The sequence below is a fragment of the Asparagus officinalis genome, chromosome 4 (genome assembly GCF_001876935.1).
Source record: "Asparagus officinalis chromosome 4, Aspof.V1, whole genome shotgun sequence".
Classification (NCBI taxonomy): domain Eukaryota; kingdom Viridiplantae; phylum Streptophyta; class Magnoliopsida; order Asparagales; family Asparagaceae; genus Asparagus; species Asparagus officinalis.
In genome coordinates, this window is record NC_033797.1 from 123,598,438 (window position 1) to 123,609,187 (window position 10,750).

General features: G+C 37.7%; 1 protein-coding gene across 2 annotated transcripts; it reads left to right on the forward strand.

Annotated features, from left to right (window-relative positions):
* LOC109838073 lies at nt 260–9,646 on the forward strand. 2 transcript variants are annotated; one of them, XM_020406535.1, is made up of 6 exons: nt 260–481; nt 574–623; nt 718–784; nt 869–921; nt 6,570–6,780; nt 8,074–9,646. In XM_020406535.1, exons 1-6 carry the CDS (start codon nt 335–337, stop codon nt 8,164–8,166), a joined length of 621 nt encoding a protein of 206 aa, XP_020262124.1. In that variant the 5' UTR covers nt 260–334; the 3' UTR covers nt 8,167–9,646. The 2 variants fall into 2 exon arrangements, with proteins under 2 accessions (XP_020262124.1, XP_020262125.1); XM_020406536.1 differs by having other exon boundaries at nt 262–481; nt 6,570–6,727; nt 8,074–8,162.

The window sequence follows — 10,750 nt, forward strand, 5'->3', positions numbered from 1 at the left end:
CAATTTGGGGGTAACAATTTTTATACTATTAGGGGGTAAACCAAGGGGAACTAGGGTGAATTAACTTCACCTCCTAAGTGTTCCCAAACAAGATGAATGGAGGTGAATAGTTCCCCTAACTTCCCTTCACCCTCATTCCCCTCAATCCAAACAAACCCTTAACTTCCCTTCACCCACTACAAATCCAAACAGGCCCTTAAGCGAAACATGTGCTTAGCAACAGTAAAATACTCTTTACAATACAAAGCTAATACAAATTTCCAACATAAAGGCTAGACACGCCGGGAGAGAAGGAAAAAAAAGGAGGGGCGGTTCGCCATTTTTGACGAAAAAGATGGAGGAGAGCGCATCGGAGTCCCCACGCGCCGATCAAAGCAGCCACGTCCCCTTCGCTCGTGGCGGCCCAATCTACGTCCCCGACCTCGTCAGCGCCATCACCTCTGTCCCCGATTCCAAGATTTCCCTTCTCCACGAGCTCCAAGTAACCAATTCATCTTCTTTTCTTCTGGTTTTCTTTTATTATCGTTGCCTTGGAAACCCTAGTCTTGTGCTCGTTTCTGATTTCGGTTTCAGAGTTTAGAAGCGGAACTGGATTCGACCTCCGATTTCGACGATGAGCTCTCGTAAGCCTCTACTTAGTGAGCTTATTGGGATGTGATTTCATTTTCTTTTTTTTTTTGGGGGTGGTAATGATTGCCGTGTGGTTTTTATTTTTAGGGTTGAGGAGCTTAGGGTTTTTTCGGAGGAGGAGTTGGTGGAGAGAGCTCTCAGAGAAGGATTTGAGGTGAGAATGCATATCTTTTGTTGTGTGTTTCGAGGAGTTGAGATGAGTTTTATGTCGATTATAATTATAATGGCTTCCTTTCAGGATGCTTCTGCGGATGCCGGCCCGTCGCTGTCGGTAGAAACTGATGATAGGGAGTGAGTAGCTTTGTTTTTGTTCTTCTATTCTGTTACTTTATGATTCACAATATTTTTTTTTTTGCATTTCTTTGCTCGAATTGATTATCATTGTATCATGACTCGAAGCATTATACGGATCAAGTACTAATTTCAGATATTTTAGCCTCCCGAATTCAGAAATACTTTTTTTTTTGAGAAAAAGGATGGAGTTTCAAGAAAACTCCAGCCTGCTGTCATTCAATAGAGCACATGGTTGTAATATATGCAGGTCTACACCCCCAACACCAAAAAGATGTAAACCGTTCCAAAGTCTTAGGTACTACATTTCAAGTGCATGGATACCCAAAAAACAAAAGAAAACCGGAAGTATATAAAACTGATACATGAGCAACATCATCAAGTAAAGCATCTTCTACAGCCGCTGACCTCTCTGTTGCATCTTGTGTAAAAGGATCTTCATTTGCTGCTATCTCAATTGTAGCCACCTTTGCCATATCTCTCTGCTCCAAATCGTTAGCATCTTCAACATCTGAAACTCTAGGATTCTTGTACTTCTTTCGAATATATGTCAGATTTTTGAACCTGGGAGAAATGTCACCGAGCCAGAAATAAAAAAAATTGAAAAAAATCTGATTCAAAAGCTCTAAAGAATCTCTTTTTTTTTCTTGAAAAATACACGTATTTCTCCCGTGCCACACACCAAATAAAGCTACTTATCGACACATCCCACTTTAGTTTTTTGGCATGTAAACAACTATCATTTCTCCAAGACCACAGATCAATAACATCCTCCACACGCACATTAGTAATTTGGAGTTTATATAGGATAGAATTCCACACAGAAATTAAAGATATGTATTTTATAAAAAGATGTTTATGATATTCATTCTCCTCATCACACAAAATACACATAGGATCTACCATAATCCTTTTTCTGTTTTAGCTATCCTTGGTATTAAGCTATTAACCTAACCTTGGTGTTAAGCTGAAATCAGAAATACATGCGACAGTTCCAATAACAAGTTTCATTTGGTAATTTGGTTATGGACAATACTGTGTGCCGTGAATCTAGTAATAACCTGAAAGCTCAAGAGTGATGAACTGCACAAACAATTTGCATGGCTAAGAGAACAAAAATGCTGTACATACTAATAGTTGATTCTTGTGAAACTAAACCAGATTTCTTAAAGTAGAAAACAAGACATGCAGTTGTACACCCTTCAACTTGTGCAATAAACGGCTCAAAAGGAGAAGGCATTAAGAGACTATAACATTCCAGAAGATCCTTATCCTAAACAAAGAGGTCTAGTTCGCAAGTTCCCAACTTTATCGAAAAAATCTTATCAATTTAGAAATTCAATGGAGTGACTTGTTTGTGAACCATTTTCAGTAAAGACCTAAGAAAATTTAATCCAAAAGTAGCCGAATCATGGATTAGAAAAAAAAGGAGGTAGGAGTCAAAGACATCTTTTTTCCAATCTAAAGGATCTCCTCAGTTACAAAACTACGTCACTTTTTTTCCTAATCCAAAGGATCCTTTTTGGTTACAATTAAACGATACTTTCTTGAGAAAAATTAGTGCCTTCTGATACTGTTTTGACTTTAGCACGAGTGATTCTCATCTTGAGAAAAATTTGTGCAGTCCAAAGAACCCTCTTGCTAATTGAAAAGCTATAGATTTTTGTCGCAGCAATCTGAAATAGGTGTAATCAAGCACACAAATGTAATTTCCTATTACAATGTATACCTCTTACCTTTGTAAAACAATCCTAGCAGGATAATTTATTATTCCCTTTGATCATTTCGAGTTAGTTCATAGACGATCCGATCAAGAAAACACTAGCCCATACAATTTATTAACATTTTTAAAAGCATGATGAGACTACGAATCAAACTAAATCGTAATACAGGTAGTGCTCATGAGTCTACCTTCACATCATTTTAGGGTGCCATGAATCTAAGTCACAAACTTAGTTCTTTCTCCTAGGTGTAGATGGTCTAAATCTGTCTTCCTCTGTTGCTTTGTGTTTCTTTCTACTGGTCAATACCTTCTCACAGGTTCACTCGAAGCTTGCTCCATAATAGCAAAAAGTTCTCATTAACAGAAGTCATGCAATATTTGGGCATTAAGTTACATGTTACCTCTCTTGCTACCTCCTTCAATACATCGTTATCGTCTGTCTTGATCAAAAACATTCTCTAGCAAACACTAGTAGAAAAACAAGTAATCTAGACGGAAATTTCCGTCTAGATTGCTCCATTTCCCGTCTAGATTAGTTCACCTAGACGGAATTTCGTCTAATTTGCCCCGTCTAGAATATTTCCGTCTAGATTAGGGCAAACTAGACAGAATTTCGTCTAGTTTGCCAACCTAGACGGAAAACAACCTAGACGGAAGTAAGAAATCCGTCTAGGTTGATACCTAGACGGAAATCCGTCTAGGTTGGCAAACTAGACAGAATTCCGTCTAGTTTGCCAACCTAGACGGAGTGCTACAGTAGCAACCTAGACAGAATTCCGTCTAGGTTGTTCTGCTACAGTAGTTTTTTTTTGGCAAAATCTACGTTACACGCTATATAATATAACATGTTCATAATATTGCACAACACCAAATCATATTCATATCCAACACAATCAATCTAATTATATTTTAATATCAAATATAATTATATTCAAAAAATACTTTCACCAAAATACTAGAAACATAAATTTTTTACATAGATTATAAAGAATACAATTGTTTACATAACTTGATGAACTTTGCATAATTTACAATTGTTTACATAACTTGATGAACTTTGCATAATTTATAGAATCCAATTGCATTTACTCCTCCAAATTGTTGAAGCATCATGTTTCTTCCTCCTTGATCCTACATTATACAAAATTCAACATCAATTAGTCCATGCCATGAATTACACTTAGAAAGCAATGTGATACTGAAATATCTAAGTACCAAATAAGTATTACTAGAAAATATCAATTTAATAGGTCAGTTAATCAAACCTAGCATTGGAATACAAATCTGCAAGCTAGAAGGAAATGAATACAACAGATTCAACTTAATTGGTAAATAAGTCTAATAAGATGTAGACGCACCATATCCAAAGACCCAAGTTGCACAACCCCAAGAGAAATAACAGGCACAAGCAAAATTGTCTGCAAGAGCAGAAGGCTTAAGATCAAAACACCTTCTGGCAACTGCTTCAAAAAAAACTAACATATAATGTTGCTATACAGGTCTATTGAACATCCTGGTTAAGCAAGACATCATATTACCTTGATACCAACCATAGTCTGCGGATTCCATTCTTCAGGGAACTGTATGCAAGCCAGATTGCATCAACCATCAATTTTAGTTGTGATGAAAGGAATCAAATCTGTGAATCTTTATGAATCTGTGAATCTGTAATCCTGCTAGATCAGAAAAATAATGCAGAATGAACTGCGAAATATTATGAATCATATCATTAATCAACAATCTGAATTTTTGCAGTGTTCGACGTAAATGTAATACCAAGATAACAATTTTTTCTGAAAAGACAATTAAAAGACAATTTCTATTATATCACAAAAGATTTATCAAAAGAAAATTAAAAAAAGGAGCTATCTTTCTGAAAATTAAAACAAGATTAATGCAGCTACAATATATGAATAGATAAAGAAGGTACCTGCTCAGCAAAGAGCTCCTCAAGGAGCCGGTTGATCTTTTTGTTCTCAGCTACCATTACAAGTGCCATGCCAACTAGTTCATTGGACAAAACATAATCACTAATCCTTGATACAGATACAAGATTTCAAGTGCCATGCTAACTAGTTCATTGGACAAAACATAATCACTAATCCAAGACACGTGTACAATTATTCTTAATGTATATGTTTATTCTTATATCCTTGCAGAATGTTAGCTACAGCGAGTTCTTGTTTAGCTTTCATCTTACCTCAATGCCATTTCAGGCACAACAATGACCGGCAAAACATTTCATAATTCCTTCAACAAGTTTTACCTAAAACATGTGCAATTAATAAGCAAGATAGCTCACCTAAAAGCATGTAAGAAAATTTGTACCAACTGAATGATTCAATCTAAAATACACAGAACATCAATATGCTAATCAACATTTCCAAGTCATCAAATATGATCAGTTAGAACTAATTTAATTAATAATTATAAGTGAGATCTAAAATAAGTTTACTCATATAGATGCCAATCACCCAAAATTTTAGACCTCAGAAGTTAGAAATTGAGAACAATTAAATGATATATTCTTTCAAACAAATTAAACTAAGAGAGATATTGTCACGAGAATAAAAAATGGCAGGATAATTTCATTAAGCAAATAACAAAATAAAAAGGATAAATCTTACGACCACGGCCAGCGGGTTCATGTTGTTCGGCCTCTCCCGCTCCTCTTTCTATATGTAAGTTACTAGGAAATATATAAACCATTACAGGGGATGATTTCCAATTGCAAAACATCTTTATCACGATAATTATAACAAAAGGTTACTTGGAGCTTAGGGAAATCCATGTCTTTGAGCATGACCTTCGAGCTTGCTTCAATACCTAAAAAATCCCAAAAATAAATAAACATTTTTAGTAAAGACACTGAAGATTCGATTAGGGTTTCAGAAGAAAATAAAAACTCGGGAAATTACCAGATTGGGAATCGTTGGTGACTATCGAAAGCAATTGGCGAGGGCTGACAGCGGGGAAACCGGATTTGCCGACGCCGGTGAAGAAGACGGCGGAGGGGGAGGCGGAGAGGACGGACTGGGCCTGGCCCAGGTCGATGTTGTTGAAGAAATGGTTGAGGATCTGCGGTGTGGAGATGAGAGGGAGAGATTTGGGGGTTTGGAGAGAGAGAGAGGATTTGGCCAGTTTGGGGGTTTTTAGATGGTGATGGGAGGAAATAGAGACGGGGCAAATGAAAAAAATAGGCGGGGAAATGAAAAAAAGAGGGGGAGGCGTTAATTTTTTTAGGTAACCTTGACGGAAATTCCATCTAGGTTGCATCAATCTAGACGAAAATTCCGTCTAGATTGAGTGTTTATTTAAAAAAAAATAAAAAACCGTCTGGTTTGTCAATCTAGACGGAAATTTCTATCTAGATTGACTCAAACTAGACGGAACAAACTAGACGGAATTTTTTCTGTCTAGTTTGCTTCAAACTAGACGGAAAAAAATTCCGTCTAGTTTGTTCCGTCTAGTTTGTTCATTTTTCTACTAGTTAAAAGATCACAAGCATTATCCGCTTAAATTGCTTATTATCCTCTTCTGCATATATTATTCATCCCCCTCCATTATCCATCTCGACCCTAGTCTGAGTTCCATTTTCAGTTTTTTTGCATTTAATAATTTTGGTATAATATGTGGAATTGCAACCAGAAGAGTGAAATTTAACTTCGAGCTATAGTACTTAGTTGGAAGAAAACACTTTATTAATATACAGATGAATAACTGCATTTTTCATATACTACTATACATTTACCTTTATGCATGTACATGCATATTTGGAGAAAACGTGCGTGGGATCTCGGTCATACCAGTATCTCTTTAATTTGTGGTTTCTACATGATTAGGAGAAGTTTATTCTGTATTTTCTTATTGACACATCAATTCATTTTAACACTAATGTTACTACATATTGCCTGAAACTGTGCAGGGAAGCATATCAGTCATTCATCACAGGGAAAGAAATTGTTTGTTCAGGAAATTTAGCTATTGTTAACAATGACGTGGGTTCATCTACATCTTTGAATACTTCTTCAATACCGGAAAATACATCTAATGGTTCAAGGAAAAAGTTGCAGCGCAAAAAGAGTAAGAAAAGAGGACGAGTCTTTGATAGACATAGTCGAGCTGCTGAATTGGAAGTATGTTGTTTGATTTGTGTGTGTGATTTAATATATGCCAGGATGAATTTTGAACTTTTGTTCCTTTTTTTCCCCTTCTCATCTTTAACTGTCCTGTCCTAGTATATAAACATTGGCAATCAAAATATCTCTTCAGCTACTCTTGTGGGCTTTTCTGAAGTAGTGCAGCTCACTCATTGGGGTAATGAGTTTCCAAATTCCATTAGGACTGCCCCCCACCCTCCTGAACGTAGGGTTCTCTTTTATATGCAGCTGGGTAGCAGAAGTTTCTTATCTCATTGGTTATAATATTTTATTGTTTCCATCCCCACACGTGAACACACTATTATATATATATTTGATCACGACTTTAATTAGGTCTGTACGGGATGTGCTGAATATCTGTGCCTTTTGTGCAGACTTACCTTTTTGTAGTTATTATATATTATTTTGCTGCAACAGAGCAGTTTTAAGCTTAGGAGCTGAACTTTGGTCTACATGTCAAAAGTACCACTTTTAAACGGAAAGTTATGCGATAGAGTCAGTCAGGTTTTTCTTGCATGCAAGCTAGTCAATTTTTTTTAAACATTTGTACATTTCAATCACTTGAGCTTGTGGTTAAAAAACATTAGGATTCTGTGGATGTTCCTATTTGTCTGGACTGGCGGATGCAGTTGATTCTTATATGTCCGAAACCGAATAGGATCCAGTAGCATTGTTTATTACCTTTCCCACAAAGGAAACAACAAACATGTTTCCTACACAATAGCACAATACATTTTTAATTTTGGCAATCTCCTGCAGTGAAAGTGGCCATTTTTCTTGGCCACAATATGTGTCTCTACCTGCAAACTCTAACTATCAACCTGTGTCTCCATAATATGTGGCTATATCTCTTAGGACCCTGTTTTCCGCACATTTCTTAAAAAGTCTATTTTGACGTCATCACAATCATTCCAAACCTCTAGAAGCTTTTCTCCATCTCTCTGTTGGTCTTGCTTTTCCTTTTATGATCCTTAAAACGCTTGGCTAATCATATAGGATGCTCTCCAGTGCAATCTACCACATGCCTATGTTTTGACTTTTCTTGGTTGCTTTGCTGTCAGTTGGTGTGCTTAAATGTTTTCATCCTACTTATTTGTTTTCAGCCAATTTTTTTATTTTTAATATTATAACATTCTTTAACAGACCATTAAACATTTGACAGAAGGAATCTACTTAGAATGTTCCCAACTGTTGATTTTATTAGTACTACTACTAGTTATTTCAGTGTCAATATCTGAGATGATGTTCATTTTATTTTATCATGATTAGGGAAGTTATTTAAGTAAAGTGAAAGAACTTGCAAAAATTAAGCAAAAACAGGATGAAGACAAATTAGCAGCGAGGTTACATTCATTCAGGTAACTTCTTTTTCTTTGTTCTTGACATCTTGTATAATCTTGCAAAGTTAGTTTTTCTATCATGCGTTACTTTTACATTGAATAAGCTAACAGTCTTGTGTAACAAAAGTGAATGTGCTTCGTACTTAGAAGCTCAAGATACCTTTGTCTGATTTGTTATTGCAATTTGTGTGAAGTTTTATCAGGTCTTCATGCAGGATATGGGACATGAATCATGTTTTTAACATTTAGCCGCGCTTTTATTGCATTGCTCCAATGTGTGCTTGTACTTCTTTCCTTCTGTGAGAAAGGCTAATATTATTGGGAAACAAATTGTAGCCATCCAGTTGAGTGAAATCTCCAATGCATAATTTTAATTTTCTATGTCATCTGATGTGACTAAATGTTCCCCAAGATTAAATGCTACTATTGCAACCAAAATCTGTTTTTTCCTTATTTCTTTTCTTCTGTATCTTGTGGACAAATTTCTCTTCTGAGGTTAGGGTATTTCCTTGACTTTTCTTGTCATGTGCATCTAGAACTTAGACGTGTGGAACTTAACTTGAAGATCAATTTGTGGCCAAAAAAGTTAGGGATTGAGGCTTGGCTAACACATACCAGTTGGCATACGAGGAATGTAAAAGTAACATTGATGAAGAAAAGGAATAATAGAAGAGGGAGATTTAAAGGAAGATCAGTTGTTGGAACCCAAAATTTACTTTGTCACTGACAAGTTCTTTTTTCATTTTTAAGCAGGCTTGTATGTGACAGTTGAAATAGAAACCCTAATCTTATTCATGAGATAACATGAGCTTATATAGGCCCCTACAACTTACAAATAAGCCCCTAAACCTATTAATATTTCAACACTCCTCCTCAAGATGGGCGAAAGATATCCACTAAGCCCATCTTGTCACATCATCTAATCATATCTACTAAGCTAAGTCCCTTAGTCAGACAATCTGCTGCCTGATCCTTAGTTGGAACATGACTTAACTCCAGTAGTCCATTGTCCAACTTCTCTTTGATGAAGAACCTATCGATCTAGATGTGTTTGGTTCTATCATGCTGCACTGGGTTGTTGGCGATACTGATGGCTGACTTGTTATCACACCACAACTTCATCTTGGCTCCTTGATCCAGCTTCAGCTCCATCAACATACTCTTCAACCACAACAACTCTGTAACTCCTAAGGCCATGGCCCTATACTCTGCTTCAGCTGTTGATCTCGCTACCACCGATTGCTTCTTGCTTTTCCACGAGACCAAGTTGCCTCCTACAAAGATACAATATCCTGAGGTGGATCTCCTGTCATCAGCACAGCTAGCCCAATCAGAGTCGCAATAACCCTCGATGTTCACATGTCCATTCTTCCTGAATATCAGTCCCTTCCCGGGGGCACTCTTTAAATATCTCAGAATCTGGTACACAGCGTCCATATGACCCTTCCTCGGATCGTGCATGTAGCGACTCACCACGCTCACTGCAAAAGAGATATCAGGACGTGTGTGACTCAAATAGATCAATCTTCCCACCAGCCTACGATCAACTGGTTCTCCAGCCTCAGCACCTAGCTTGAACTTCTGGTCGATCGGTGTAGTTGCAGGTTTGCACCCTAACATCCCTGTCTCTTTAAGAAGATTCAGTGCATACTTTCTCTGGGATAGGACGATTCCCTCCGCTCCTCGAGCTATCTCTATTCCAAGAAAGTATCGAAGCAAGCCAAGATCTTTCACCTCGAATTCCTTACCCAGTCTCACTTTGAGTTGGGCAATCTCCTTCTCATCATCCCCGGTAATAATCATATCATCCACATATACCGTAAGCATGGTGATGTGACCTTCATTTCGTCGAAAGAACACGGTATGATCGGCGTTAATCTGTCGGTATCTCATACCTATCATAGCCCGTCTTGTATGGTCGGCGTTGATCTGTTGGTATCCCATACCAATCATAGCCCTTCTGAATCTGTCGAACCAAGCACGGGGAGATTGCTTCAACCCATAGAGAGACTTCTTCAATCTGCAGACCTTTCCTACTGTCTGATCTGTACTGAATCCTGGTGGTATCTCCATGTATACCTCCTCCGCTAGATCTCCATGAAGAAATGTATTCTTCACATCTAGTTGGTGTAGCTTCCATCCACCATTTACTGCCAGAGAGATTAAGGTCCGAACAGTGCTCATCTTCGCTACCGGTGCAAAAGTCTCATCATAATCGATGCCATATGTCTGACTATACCCTTTTACCACCAGACGACAGAGTCCAGTGATGCAATGAATGCTCTATGTGCAGGGTGGCTATTAGAATATGATACAAACTGGACAAGATCCCAACCATATCTATCGGGAGGATTTTCCGTATTACTACGAGTACTCCTCCGTACAGATATTGGTGTGGGAGGAGTAGGAAGAGGAATGATATCACCTTGAGAGGAATCTGGTGGTGGTGTAGGTGTCTCAAGAGTCGGAGCAGGCGTTGGCAAGGGACTTGGCACCGGTGGCACTGTAGATACTGTTCCCGTAATTTGTTTCCCCTTCCTACTATAGGTAAGTAGCTCCCCCTGAGCCGTGGGCCTAACACCTCTTGTCTCATTCTCCTCTTCTTC

Bases quoted from the DNA above. Each gene is read 5' to 3' on its own strand.
- LOC109838073 (XM_020406535.1), top strand. From the start codon at position 335: ATGGAGGAGAGCGCATCGGAGTCCCCACGCGCCGATCAAAGCAGCCAC. The intron at 922-6,569 runs GTGAGTAGCTTT...GAAACTGTGCAG, and splicing joins GTAGAAACTGATGATAGGGA to GGAAGCATATCAGTCATTCA. The intron at 6,781-8,073 runs GTATGTTGTTTG...TATCATGATTAG, and splicing joins GTCGAGCTGCTGAATTGGAA to GGAAGTTATTTAAGTAAAGT.